Source organism: Scatophagus argus, chromosome 8, assembly GCF_020382885.2.
Source record: "Scatophagus argus isolate fScaArg1 chromosome 8, fScaArg1.pri, whole genome shotgun sequence".
In the NCBI taxonomy this organism is placed as follows: domain Eukaryota; kingdom Metazoa; phylum Chordata; class Actinopteri; family Scatophagidae; genus Scatophagus; species Scatophagus argus.
In genome coordinates this window covers 4,580,901-4,596,243 of record NC_058500.1, presented here as the reverse complement: position 1 = coordinate 4,596,243, position 15,343 = coordinate 4,580,901, and the positions used below count along the sequence as shown (strand labels likewise).

Below are 15,343 nucleotides of genomic sequence, written 5' to 3'. Positions count from 1 at the left end.
TAGACTCAACAGTGTCAAGTCCAGTATGAACGGATTTCTAGACCCGCATGTTTGTGTCTCGCTTTAAGATCATGTGTGTGTCAGCACATCCCTCCACACCAGCTAAAAAAAATTCGCAACTGCCCCCCCACACACACAGGAGTCTCTCACTGGCCCCCTGACATAATGTGAGATAATGAGGAAAAGGATACCTGATCCTTAGACTGTGTGACACCTCTGTCTCTGTCTGTCTGCAGTCTCCCAGTGTATACCATTAGCCAGCTGACTGTTGCCCCCCCCCCCCCCCCCCCCCCAAAAGAAAAAATCCATTTATTTTGCTTGCCTTCTGCACTTTTGCCACGTTGTTGAACCGTGATTGATTCTTGGAAAATTGCATGTTTGAGTGGCAGAGTGTGTGTGGGGGACACGAAGCAGTGTTTTATGTAGACAGCTAATTATAAATATTATATTTAGAAGTAAACTTATAGATGTGGTCTAAGTACCTTGAGTAGCAAACCAGTACTTGAACTTCAGAGCCTTTTGTGATCTAGAAGCAGTGCTTTACATCTCTGACTAAGCTCCAGTTTCCTATTTGCTTTGATATTGTCTTCCTCTGTTTCTAATGGAGTTTTTCCTTCCTGTCTTCTATACAGGGGTGAATGTATGTGTGTTCTTTTGAGTGGGTGTGAGTGTGGGGTTTTTGGTTTTTTTGGGGTTTTTTTTTTTTTTTTCACACTCGTGTGTAGCATTTGCTTGTGTGCATGCACACTTTGCCACTTTGTGAATGTGAGCCAAAGGAACAGTCCAGGAGCCATCCTGCCAGAATAATCAGCTCTATAATTAAGAGCTGTGAGTATGTCAACTGCCTTCATATGACCCCCCCTTCTCTCTTTCTGTCTCTTTCGCTCTTACTGTCTGTCTGTCTCTATAATGGCACAGCATTTGTCTGTTTCTTCCCTGTGTCTATGCAGAATGCTCATGACATTTATTGTGAAACTAATGGCAGTGCTTCACTCCTCCTAATTGTAGGCTTTAATTGCAATAATTATTTACAAGCCTAATTAGAGCCTAGAGAGTGTCAGGGAGAAACAGAACTGCTGGTTGAAGGAATCACGACAGGGTTTGTCAGGAGCCAGGCGAAGAGTAAAGTGAATAGAGTGGCAGTGTTTCGTCTATAATTGGGGGAGGCCATGTCTGCACTTCTGAATGCCTCTCTCGCTTTTTTGCCGTCTCTTTTTTTGCATTTGTTGATTTCCTTCCTCCTTAGCACTGAGATGGGGCTGCAATCACCAAGTGAAGTAGTCTAGTCGTTTTTTAGCCCACACAACAGTGGATGGCAGCAGGATCAGTATCTGTGGCACCATGGCACTGTGGCAAAGGTGTTTATGTGGAGTTCTCGGGCTGACTCTGTCGACTGATCTTTCCTGTCTGAGAGGGGCTGACAGTTCACTTCACTCCTCCACCAGCTGCCTTTAATAGGAGTCAATAAGTGTGTCTGTGTGTGTACAGGTACACGAATACATGTACCTTATGTGTGTTTGTCACTGAGTACATTGTTGGCTCTGTGTGTTCTGACCAGGCCTTGGTTCATTTGCTGCAGTTTGGCAGACCCTCAGGAAGTCTTTTGTGTGTGTGTGTGTGTGTGTGTGTGTGTGTATTTTACTGAGTGTTGTGGTTGTGCTGCCAGGTCTGCAATATGCTTTTTGCTTTTTGTCTGTCCTTCATGAGACCAGCCTTGGTAAACAGGCTACAGCAGGAGAGCTGCTGCTTTTGATGGGCTACCCATGGCAGCTCAGTCCTGTCTTCCTCTCTCTCTCCAGTTCCTGGGGTTGTGCAACACATTCCCCGATTTCCCCCACTTCGTTCCCCCCTTTCTCTTCTTCCCTTTTCTTCTCTCCTGTCAGTGTAGCGTCCGATGGGAGGACTCAATCCCACAATGCCATTCTCCTCTCCCCTGCGGCTCACTTTGACAAAGCTGTCAGCCTGAGCCCCAGTGATGGATGTAGTATTGTACAGTGTGTGTGTGTGTCTGCATCTGTGTATGTGTGTGTTGATGTGTTCCTGCATATATGAATGCGTTTGTTGATTGTAAAATAAGTCCAGTATCCCATTGTGGACTCTTTCTGGGCAGAAGAATTATATTTATATACACAGACATCTTTAAATTGCACCGTACACAGTTTATCATTCACAGATCCGAGTAAAGATTTGAAGAGTTTATGTAGTCTGTGTTTTTAGTAAGGAGTAAATGATAACATTCACATAAGTCCACTTAAAATGATGAGCAAAGCAGTCCTCAATTGTGCAAGAACACACACACACACACACACTCTCACTCTCCTCACAGACAAACATTTATTCATGTCTGCTGGTACATATGCAGACACACATTTGGCTAAAGGAAGAAGATGAATGTGCAGGAATGGATAGCATATCTCTAATGCAATATTTGAGGAAAAATATTAGAACAAGCACAGGCTAGATAAGGCCAGTGGTTTAAACAGTGTGTCTACTGACAGCCTGTTGGAATATTACCCTTCTTACTGACTTGTAAATCGCATATTTGGAGCCAGAAGGATCACATGGTGGTAATAGATAGGGCCACGAAGTGAAGGGTGGAGCTACATTTGGGGATTTAGGATGGAAAAACCGCACAACAGATTTTGGTGGTGGACAAATGCTGTTACCTACACTGTGAATGGAGGCAGCATCCAGAGCTGTTTGAAGCTCGTACGTGCAACCAAAAAAAACCACAGTGTCCCTCAGAGGCAAAGCGCTTTATTTATTTCACATTCTTCCAAAAGCAACTGGGGAGCAGTTAATTTGGCTGCACACAAGCAGCTGTCTGGGAGTCGTGGGATGAGAGAAAGAAGGAGACAGAGGGTGGAGAGAGAAGAGAGACGAAGAGAGTGAGACACAAAGGCAGTTTGGGCTCATTATGTTGATTTTTTTCCTCTTCTGCCAAACAAAAACACCCAAGCACTTTTAGACACACCACTGGAGATCAGTCACTGCTTTCTTTCTCCCCCTCACCCCGCAGAGTTTCTTTATAAGCAAATCTAATATTTCCCTCTTCACTGCAGCGGTGTGTTTGCCCATAGCCTCTGTCACTATATATTGCTTTTGAGATCAAATTAGATTAAATCATAGGCACTATTACAGGGTCTGAGGAGTTCTTTCAGCCTCAGTCATACTTGTAGACTCTCATTAATGCATCATGACTAAAGCTCAGGTCAGGAGAATTTTGTATGTGATACACATACAAACATGCACAGCACACATGTGCATACATGCATGCATTCTTGCAAACATGTCCATCTCACACACAGACACACACACACATATATAGGCGCTAACACCCAGTTTGGGATTAGATGACGTGTCCCTCACCACCTGAGCCTGGTTATCAGTGCCCCTCCTCCCTGTCTGTCGCTCCTCATGCACACAGACTAACATTCATCTAGGCTCAAACACACATGCAAATAAACACACACACACGCACAAGCAACAGCCATGAGAGCAGTGGGGTGTAACCAAACCCTTCATTTGTATGTACATCATGTACACTGGGGGAGACGCTGAGACAAAGAGAACAAACATGCTCAGGCACACACTCTTACACACACATGCTCACAAAAAAAACCCTTACACACTCAGACATGCACTATGGTGTCCCTCTGTGATCAGAATTCATTTCTGTCCGCCTTCCCCTCCAAATCAATACCCTCATTGGTCGACAGACAGCTGTAAGTGTGCCAGGGAGGCTCCCCGAACACACGCACGCACACACACACTCATGCCTGTTGATGTGTGATGGCCTCTGCTGCTTCCTTATTAACTCCTCACATGCTGACTGAAGCATACACCTCATTACTGGCTGCATTGACAGTCTGGGATCCCGCTGAGAGACACACAGACACATCGGACTAAGACAGACAGGCTGGAGATACATGGAAAGACAAAGAGGTTACAGTGAGAGGACAGACAATAAGAAGGTGGGCAAAAACAAGTTAAGACAAGTAGATTGACAGACAAGAAAATCAGTCAAAAAAGGATCAGCTGAATGGACACAGAACAGCAAAGACCTAAATAAATACATACAGTAATGAGTGAGAAAGCTATGTAGACAGACTTCATGAGCTTTATGACACTGCCATAGACGTGGAGTGAGCTAGAGATGCACAGAGACTGCAAAAGACAAGAAGGCATTAACAATAACAGGTTGCTAATGTAGTCTGAAGGTATCACTCATATTAAAACACACTCACTTATGTGAATTCCATACATACATTCATGTCCCTCAAGTGATGGTGAAGCACACTCAACCTCCATCCTTTCACTACTTAAGCCTTTTGACCAGAAGTGACTAAATATCTTCCAATGTACTGCTAATGTTAATGAGTCCTATTAGGCTTTGAAGTATACCATTAGCATTAGTGCCCAGTTTGTTATGATGTCTGATTGTGGCTGAGGCAGGTCGTCAGGTATGAATTCATCTCCACAGAAAAATCCTTCATTAGACAACCCGTATAATACATGGCACATACGCGCAATACTAACATACGCAGGCATGCAAAAGGTTTTTATTTACAGTCTTAAGCATTGTCAGTTGAGATGTTGCTAAAATAATGTTAAAATTCACCACACTGTGTGTCATGGTGGTATGTCAGTGTGTCACTTCTTTTAGCTGTCTTATGCACTCACTCATGCGTGCACATTTACAGAACACTCTTAGTCACTTTCCCAGCTCTCCTTTTCCATCTCTTAAATGTCAGTGTGGGCCTTTAAACCAGCTGCCAGCGAGCAAGAAGGGTACAGGGGAGCTGAGAGTTCAAAGTGGTCAGGCAGCATGGATGTAATTTCTTCCTTTTAGCCTCCTGACTGAATTACTGAGCAAAGAGGCCACCGCAAAGGAGTGTGAACACGCAGAGGAGGGAGTTCAGGAGGGGGGGTAGGGGATGAGATGGGCCGATAAGTGAAAAAGAAAGGCGAGAAAGGTCCAGTGAAAGAGCCATGGACTCTCAGATCATATCACCAGTATCCATCTTAACATCTTTACCTTGTATAAGAGGGTGCACACGAGATCTGGAAGGGAGTGAAGGCTGCAGAGGTATCATTAGCTGTGCTTGTGCTATTAAGTCATGCATAAGAAAAGTATGAATGAATGAATGTTGTATTTTGCTGAGGTTTGTAGATGAATTAGAATTAATGTTGGTTAAAATGTAGTCATGGACTGACAAAGAGAAATACATCTGATAATCAAAAATCTTTTCATGCTTTTCTTTTTTTTATGAATGTCATTTTTTGATGTAAGTTATTGAATAGTTTTGGGAGCATTTTAAAGCTGTCAGCAGTAAGAGATTCAATGTTCCGCAGTATATACTAGAGCCCTGTCGAAGCACATACACATACAATCAAAACACGCACAAACACACCCGTTTTTTGGTCTAACCTATTCCCTTCCTATCCGTGCCCAAAAAGAGTATTGAAGCCATACATAATTGATACACTCCTAGCTGTATTGACTGGTTGGATTTTTCATCCTCCTCACTGGTCGATTCCTTCACTCCATTATTTCTATGCTTGCAGTCCCTCCGCTGCCTCACATCCCCCTGTGACTCCTCCCTCTAGTCCGTTACTCTGTAATACTTAAACACACACACAAACACAATTTATGAGACAGTCCCAACTCCCTCCTCCACCTTCCTTATTGCTCACTGCACCGCTTTGTCTTTAATCCCCACAGCTGGCCATCAGTCTGGGGGAAACATGCTGAAATTCAATCCCATGTTTGTATGCAGCATGTGTGTGTGTGTGTGTGGGTGTGTGTGTGTGTGTTCTGTGTCTAAATGCATGTCCAAGAGAGGAGGGATTTTAATCTGTTATCTGTGTTGGATCTTTTGTATGTGGCTTCCTGGTAAGTAGCACATCACTTGAAATCAGTAGAGGAAGAGCTTAGCCTGAGCAACGAAACAGACAAACATGAGTGTTAACCACAGACGCACGTGGAGACAGATAGTCCTTATGAGAGGCCATGTCTTTAGCACACGATTTCCGCCACAGACGCCACGACAATAGATGTCCTTCACAAGAAATGCCATAAAAAAAACATTAAACTGTATTATTACCACTTCAAATATATAGTTATAGTCACTGGGTCAGCATTGACACATAATGACCACTCAGCTCTGGAGTTGAAACTGCGGTCAGAAGGCACATGCTTGACCTGCTCCTCCCCTTCTCTCCTGCCTGGCGGTTTTTCTCCTACCAGTCTGTTACTTCTGATGAGCTGCCAGGGCTACCAGAGCTGCCCAGGACTGAGGGGGTATGGGCTGGGGTGTGGGTGGGACTTAAATCCCTGAAAAGGGGTGGAGGTGGTGTCGTTGGTGGGCGACCAATGCTTTTTGGCGTGGAGATTAGGAAGCAGCAGTTGTGCTTGATCAAACTGTGATAACTTGATATCCACCGTAGCCTCAATTGACTGAGCGTTAGTGTAGCTGTGGGTCTACACCCAACCAGCCCACCCACCCACCCTTTAGCCTTGTGGTGCTACAGTGTCTTGATGTTTTCTATTGACCCAAATCTAGCAGCTCAGGCCAAATCCAATAAATAAAATGTGCGTGTGTGCGCCCGTTCCTCTCTGTATTTTGTCTTTGAGTGGATGAATAGGCAGAGAGAAATAAGGAAAGGATGGGCTGAGAGAGCTGGCTGTGACAATAAAGGTTAAAAGCTCCCGTTTTTACACCAAATCATTTCTCCCTCCCAGGTTTTAGCCTCTTCAAATCAATGAGTAATATCTATTCTGAATGCTATCTCCTCTTCTTTAAAATCATTTATTTAGGAAACCACAGCCTGTAAAAGAATATGACCTTCAGAAAAAGCCCTAACACACATTGGTACTGTATTTCCTATTGAATTCTCCTGACTTCCATTTGTCCAGAACCTCCTCCTGTATTAGTACTGCAGACAGTTCTTTAATAAATGTACAGTAAATAGAGGAAAATCAATATTGTGCATTTCTACCCAAAACTTGTTTCTCTCAAACATCTTGTCAGTGAGCCCTCTGACATCTGTATCAAGAACAACAACAAAACAAGAATTTCAAAAACAGCTCCTCACGGCGTGGAACGCAGCAGCAGATAGCAGCAGTTCGTCTCCAGGGGATAAAGGTTGTAGTTTTTTTCTGTGCGCATGATGAGGAGGGTTTTTATGTGAAGCCATTATGTGCACATGGGGCTGTAATTAATTACTTTTACACATTTGCTCTTGGAATGTGGCTTTTAAGCCGCCACCAAAGGTTCCAGCTGTTGTGGTGTCTTTGCACTGTCAGCTCAAGGCCTCCGAGGGATCAACACCTGCACACCCCCAGCAGCCCCTGTTAGGTTCTTAATCAAGCAGGGTGTAATTGGTGTGAGTCCTGAGGCCTGATAATCCTCGGACCAGCCGCAACACTTCGACAGGACCCCGTCACCTCTCGTCCCAGGGCCAACCAGCCATAGGATGGACATTGATGACTGGGTTGAACCACTGACTGACCCCAGTCTTGTGGTAGTAGGCTCATAAAAATCTGGTTAAAAAACTGGTTAAATAGAGTCACAGGGGTAAGATAGTAATTGCTTTCAATGCAGAGTTCAGTGTTTTTGTTGCTGTGAAAGAATGCAATTCTCAGTGGGTGGATGTCAACAAGCTGGATGAGGTGACAGATTTGTTTGTCTCTGTTTGGAGGCTACAGTGGAGGGAGTTTGTGAGTTGAAGAAAAGAGGAGAGAGCAAGAAAGAGACAAGAAGCCTTTGGCCACTGTCCTTAGGAAGAGTCTCAGCGCGAATCCTAGAGTGGATGAAAGAGCGGCCGTCCAGGGAAACAACTCCGCCGTCCATGTGTAGTTAGCTTGGACACGAGAAACACTGGCTGCAGGGTCACTGTGGGACTCAGAGTCTCAGGGGCATGGAGATTTAATTGGTTTTTATTCATTCAGCAGCAAGTATTTGCTCTGCTTTTGTGCCTTTGTCATTAGACCTGCTCAAACACACACACACACACACTCACAGATCCCTTCCATGCTTTCCTCCTCCTCTCCCTCTCTCTCTCTCTCTCTTTCTGCTGGAATGGGTATTGTGTTCATGATCGATGTGCCTCGTTCCAGTGACGTGGTAGTCTGGCTAACTTTCATTAAAAATGGATACGGTGTCGGGGAGTCGCCTGTGTGTGTGTGTGCGTGTGTCTATACATGTTGAAATGGAGATATTGGTGGCAGGAAGTCCCAGAGGTGCCAGCTGTTTACCGTACAGTGCTGAAGGTTTGAATGGTTGGGGAAGGGGGGGCGGTGGTGCTTGGATGTGGGGGAGTTCCTAAGGTCAGAGTCAGGCCTGTTGCCTTAGCAACAGCTTGCAAAATCGCTTCCTCTGCATTACTGGTGATGGTGGGATTTTTCTCTTTTTGTTGCTTTTTCTCTCGCTCAGTGTGGCGAGGCACATCTGGCACCGCAGAGACTAGGTCTCATCAGAGCACAAAGCAATGGGCCATTTCCACCCTTCTCTGTCCTCCTTTGTCCCGTTTCTTTGCAGTCTTTCTTTTTCTTTTTTTCTTCTCTTGTCGTGCCACTGTGCCCCCATCCATCACAGACCGGGGCAGTAAGCACGGCTATGTGTTAATGCAGCAGGGCAGAGGAGCTGAAATGGAGTCACTGTTCACAGGTGGCCAGAAATAACGGTGTGAAATATGTACAGTGAAAATGTAATCCTCTGGCCTTTTATTCTTTATATGCTAGAAAGGCAGCAACACGTTATGTTATGCAATGCCCACACCTCTCGATCTCTGCGACAATACTGTCACCTCTCTGGTTTTTGATGTTGAAGCTGTTGTTCTCAGCTTCAACAAAAATAAGCTAAATGCATTATTTATAACAAATACACAATGAAAGCTCTCATGTTGTTGGCAGCAAGAGGTGTCCGTTTGAATTTAGAAGACTTCATTACACAAAAAAATCATGTTAGGTTACATGAAAAAAAGAAGGCTTTTTTCTCTCAGACAACACCTGTTGTTTAGTGGATAAGAATTGTGTCTTTTTTGCTTACAAATCTTGCCCGGTGATACATTAAGTCTGCGTTACTAGAGCCAGAATCCTTAGCTGTGGGTTTCAGTAACAGACTGCAGACCACATTAGTGGAGGTTTGGCAATAATAATGGAGGCTGAAACCTATTCAGCATGAGCCTTTGAAAGGGAGGAAACTGTTGTTTTAACCCGCGGCTGTCATTCACTCAGGTCGCTCCAGTATGCACTGCCACTGTAGCCCCTCTGGTTGAATAACCCCCCGCTAAGGTCATCTGAAGTGGGAATTTTATTAGCATTCATTTGCCGCAGCACCTCTCGCTGGCATCGCTCAGTCCAACTCAGGTCAGTTGTGGCTATGAATGTGTTCTTGGGAAACGGAGACAGAGAGCAGAGAAAGTTGGGGGCTCTATCAGATCGCATGCAGCGCTCCTTTGTCTTCCCTGAAAACACAGGAACAGCAATCTGCACATCCGTTACGGCGCTGTGCGTGTGTGTGTGCGCACACACGCACACACACACACACAGTGGGAGAAGGGGCTTCATTGTGCAGCCCTGCTGTGTTGAGTGACTGTAGCGTGTGCTGGGCAACAGCTGCTGTGATTCCCCCCCCACAACCCTCCCTCACCCCACACCCTCCCCTCACCTCCACTACTGGCCCATGCTGCTCTAAACATCAATACACACACACACACACACACAGTATATACAGCACAGAGATAAACACACTTTCTGTCCTACTCTGCGCTTTTTCAGTTTCTTCGTGTTTTTGCTCGCCTGTTTACCTCACCCTCCTTCTTCCATATTACCCCCCCCCCCCACACACACACACCTTTTTTGTGTTTCAGGCTGTATCAGCTGGCAGCGGGCTGTGTCTGCCTGTCTTCAGACACCGCTCCATAAGGGACACCCCAGCCTCCCTCCCCCACTACTCCCTGACTCCCCCCACCCCTTGCTGACAGCTGTCTCCACACTGTAACCCTTTCATGGAGCTGGGTCTCTGTGAAAGTTACACTATAAAGTTTCACCAGTCTTGCACATGTTTTGAGAAGGATCTGATGGGCTTTTTTGGGGTGAAGAGGGATTCTGAGATACATACACAGTCTAACTGCTTCCCCAGCCAAGTTTCGCTCCTGGTGGGCTTGTTTGTCATCGGTTGCAGCTTCTGCTGCTGATGTGACCCCGTCTGCAGCTCATTACAGCATGCCACCTGTTTGTCCCGAAGCTAAGCAAGACACACACACACACACACACACAAATAGAGTTTGTTGAGGTGACAGGGGGTTAATCTAACACGAGTGTCCATGGCGGAGCTGCCACACGGCTCAGAGACTGTCAACGTCCCACCGTGTCAATGGCTTTCTTTGTCCCCCTGGGCCCGTCTTTCTGTTGCCGCAGGGTTTGGGACGGAGCAGACAGGTGGAGGGTTATTGGGCTTTTTGAGGAGTGAAGACAAAACAAAGAAAAAAGATATATGGGCTGGAACTCATATAGCTCAGAGCTTTTCACAGCAGCTGACAGTTTCGGAGGCTCCAACTTGTTACACATTTCGCTGTCAGCCATTTTTTTTTTAATTTGATACACTGTAATAAGAGAAAAGCCTTTGATGGACACCCAGCTGTTATCTCTTCCTAGCTGACAGTTCATTCCAGACCACGGTGCTAACAGCAATTAATATCACCCAGTTGTGGGCGATTTGCACAGGGTTCGAAAAACACTTAAATGGTGTTATTTGCACCTTTCGTTCGCTCCCCCACATTTTGCAGAGGAGCCACTTATGAGGCATTGATCTGAGCCCGAGGTTTGGAGTCGAGCAGGGAACACACTGTCGGAGTCTGCTGTCATTATCCAACAAGGCAATTGCCAGGAAATTGAAAGACAGACAGGACTGAAAATTAATCTGTGCCAGACTCTGAAATGCACTTTTTCAGTGTGCCTCTGTTCATCTACCCAGCAGCAGTGTTGTTTGTGTTGTGTAATGTGGCAGTGTGTGTACGTTTACTCCTGCTGACACGGTGAGATGCAGGTGTGAGCGTGGCCACCTCGTGGGACACTTTAAGACACACACACACACACACGTTGACCTCCACACTGCACAGACCTCTAGGCTGCACAAACAGACTGAAGGCCATGTGGTCGTGCAGATCTTTGTCTGGCAGACAGACGGACAGACACAGACACGGTCTAACTGAGGACACATCCTCGATTCTTATGCTTCTCTAGTGTGTTCTGTTCACACATGTAAATTCTCAGCCCCCTATTTGTGTAAATTTAATGTCGATTACCTGAGCACAAAGATGCTTGTTCTTCATTCAAATGATTGCAGTCCAAGGACCCTGTGGGGATTAGTGTGGACTCGTGGGTGTGGAGTGTTTGCTTTGCGCTGAAAGTGCTTATTCAAATTCTTTGCTGTTGACACTTTCAACTTGTTTTCCTTCCTTTGAAATACCAATTTTACCACATTCGTTCACGTTTTCAAACTTACAGTACAACACTAGACTAAACACTAGATTAGTTTTGTGCTGCAATTATGCTGCAGTCGTCTATTTATTTAATGAAGTTGACACTGGAAAAAAAGACATCCCCAGTGTTAATATTTTTTGTCCTGCTGTTACACTTTTCCAATAAACTCTGCCCTGTCATTCTTCATAATTACTTTTTTATGACATATTTTACGTTTTTGTCATCAAGTTGAACTTGCACACACGCCTTTGAGAAAAGCGCCTGTCACTACTCCTCCATGAGTAGGTGTGTTTTCACAGACTCTACCTTGGTGGACAGATGTCCTGGTGCAGACAAGAGCCCATTGATGGCAGAGAAACAGCTTTCTCTGGCCAACTGATCCCACCTGCTCACTGCTGTTTCTTTGGCCTAAGCTTAAAGGCAACAGTTGCCTGAGCAGTTGTGCACCCAGACATATGCGGCCCATCATTCTGTACATCATGTCAACATAAAATGTAAATGTTGTTGGAGGAATCATATATAACATATTATCACATGGGATTATCATGTTTAAGTGTTTGTAAGGATTGTTTTGTGTAATACATGTGAAAAGACTTAATCGATCATCTCTTGGTGTATGACTGAATGAGCATTCTTTCAGGGCACACACACAAACACACACATACCCAGAGGCTTCTTTTTGAGCTCTTTGTAACGTTTATCATGCTGCACTGTGACCCTGACCTTTTCATGTGCTTTCAGGTTACCCAAGTTCCCATCGAGTCATGTGAACAGTACGGGACCTGTGGAGAGTGTCTGAGCTCTGGGGATCCACACTGTGGCTGGTGTGTGCTGCATAACATGTGAGTAAAGCTGACAGATTTTGTTAAACATCTCCCAAAATGGCCTCAGTTTCTGAAAGGCAAGCGGGTTTTGTCCTAGTGCTTATCTCAGATCAGTTTGAGTGTGGGGAGAGGAAACATTGTCTTTCTGTACCTCGGCGTTGCAGAGCTGGTTCGTAGCCATTTGCCTCAGCCAATGACTGCTGTTCTATTCTGACATGACTTCATATTAACAGGAAATGAGTCCAGTCAGTCTATATATGACTGGAATTTGAAAAGATAGACAGACAGCCTGAAAAGACTCATTATTTGACCAGTTCTCCTGCACAGACCTTTCATATGCACATTCTCGTTGTGCCTCCGCATACTAATGGACACTAAATCTGTTGAAGCCAAACTATATTTGTCATCCATGTTTTTAGCAAGTTAAGGGGCACTCACCTCCCGTTCTAACACCAACAGCTGGACGAATAAGCACAGAAGTCATGACTGACACCTACTGGTGCTGAAACATTACTGCAACAGAACAAACTTCTGGAAATCCACATAAAAGGAAAAAATCAGATAGAAAAAAAAACAGAACTTATTATGTGTATTGTTTATTTTTGTTTGTTTTTTTTTTTGTAGATGAAATGATTGAGATGTTATATCGTGGCCAGAAGATGAATACAACACACTCCTTTGTTTCTTAAGCATATGCATATTCTCATCAGCCTTCTTAGCTGCCATGTCTTGAAATCCCCACTTAAAGCCCCTCCTAAATGCAGCCCCTCTCTCTAAAGGTATAGCTGAATATTTGTGTGTGTCAGAGCCCAGCCGCAATCATCATTATCGTGATGGCAGCCCCTGCAAAGTGCACTTAAAGTAATTTACATCACTCCAAAGCTGGGACAGGACAAATAATTGCCTAGCGACAAGGTAATTCAGCATGTGCCTGCAGAGGTGCGGGAGGGGCTTGCTAAAGCTCTGTGTTCTCTGCAGTTTGCGTGCCTTCACACAGAGATCATTTACCACAACATTAGTCTCCGTGCTAGGCTGTTAATCATATGCTTTTGTGTGGGTGTGGTAGGGAATGGAATAATTCAGGTTAGCAGGGATTCGAATCCACAGCGTGTGAGAGGTGTTGATGCTAAAAGGTGAATGGGTTTTGGAGCTGTTATGGTGAAAGCAGCAGCGAGGAGGAGACAACTGTGTGGCGTGTAAATACCTTTTTCGAGCATGCATGTGAGGGCTCGCGTCTGAATGTGTGTGTGTGTGCACATGGGTTCGATTTTTGTGTACATGCGCTAACACTTGTGTGGACGGCTGTACTGTACCGTGGGGAGAAAAGGTCAGCCCTCCTGATTCTCGTCAGATCAGCCATCTGTTCTCTCAACACAGCAGACCCTCGTGCCACCTGTCTCTGGCCCTAATACCCTTTTCTCCGTCCTGACCCCGCAACGAGTGTGGCAGGACCCCTGTCAGCTCTGGCTGAGTTACCCGCAGAGAAGAAAAGAAGTTACATGAAGAATAGTTAGCCCTTTTCGCTGCTGCTGATGATGAACCAACAATCAAACAAAAAAATGAAACATTGCAAAAAAAACTTTCTACACTTCAGCAAGGTGGAAAAGAGAAAGACAAGATGCATTAAAAACAGAAGGAAACTTTTTTTCAATACACCTTGGCATTACGGTACCTGACTGAGTTTCTTTCAATGTAAACAAGCCATTTGTGGCATTCTGACACTTACAATTATATGCATCTCCCCCAGGAAAAAAATGCATAAAAGAAGCTGGGGTGTAAATAACATCCAGTGTCCCTGGATTAAATCCAGATGGGATCTGATAAAAACAATGAAGAAGAAAAGATGAACTGATTCACTTAATAAAAAGAAATCGCAGGTGCTCAATTAATATTGTAATCTTGTCAAGCCTTGTTGAACTACTTGTGAGATAGTTGATGTTCGTCAGCGCTTGTTTACCCTAAAGTTCAACAACTTGCACATGATTTTAATGGAAATGCAACTAATGACGGGCAAGCAAAGTGAAATTAGACTATAAATGTAAACCTGAAAGATTTTGCTGAATGGCTTCAGTTAGGATGAAGACAGCTTGAATGTACCACATAACCAAGAGTAGAAGGAAGAATCTGTTGAATACTGCTGGAGAAAACCAGCTGCACCCTTCTGGTGAAGAGCTCCCATCATCCCACACACCCAAAATTAAATTTCTTGCCAGCCGTGGTGCCATCCACAGCTGTGATCACTACCACTGCCCCCTTTTCCCTTCATTTCTCCAGTTCCTCATCCCTAAACCATTGTTGATTTTATAGAATCCCCTCCCCCCTCCTCACATTTGCACGTATGTCCCTCACTCCTCTTTGCAGCAGAGCTAGCATCTAAGCAATGCCGCTCATCTCTTCTCAGCGAGCCGCGCTGTCTCCCATTTAGACACTCTTTCCCCTGGAATAAGCTCTTCCACACTCCAGAGATGGTTGGCTTGCCACACATAAATACCCCTCGCTTTGATCACCCCCCCACCTTTTACAGCTGCCATCCACAATATCCATCCTCTTTTCTTCTCCTTCACCACAGTGTACCCCCTCCCCTTTTTCTTTATGTTTGTGCGCGTATGCACATTGAAGTGCTGCATCCTAAGGTGGCTAATTGGGAACATAGGAGGGTATTAGCTTGGTCTGCGATGATGAGGAGAAGGAGGGAAGGAGAGAATGCGAGGGAGGGAGAGTGAGGCAGTGAGCTGGCCAGGAGTGGCGTCTCTGTCTTCCTTGTCTTTCTGCTCTCTTTCTTCTTCCTCTGTGGTGTGAGATTCTAAAGTCCTTTAATTACCAGCAGCTGCTAGGCATCCACTGAATGCATGAAGAATTGTGGGGGGGTGAGAGAATGAGGGAAAGAGAATGAGTGAGGGAGAGGGTGTTTGATGTTGCACACTCATCGGCCCACAAAACCGAGCAGCATTTTGATTGCAGCTCAAAGGGAGCTCATCATCTCGAGCACTCTTCAGTCGCAGTCCTGTGAATGGGTAGTTCAGCCTTC

The 15,343-nt window shown here is 45.1% G+C and overlaps 1 protein-coding gene across 2 annotated transcripts in view; it reads left to right on the top strand.

Annotated features, from left to right (window-relative positions):
• plxna2 (plexin A2) overlaps positions 1–15,343 on the top strand; it is a 160,339-nt gene that overhangs the window by 73,855 nt on the left and 71,141 nt on the right. For both annotated transcript variants that reach the window (XM_046395614.1, XM_046395615.1), the window contains exon 5: positions 12,233–12,333. In XM_046395614.1, coding sequence (XP_046251570.1) covers positions 12,233–12,333 — 101 coding nt within the window. The remainder of the gene's footprint in view (positions 1–12,232; positions 12,334–15,343) is intronic.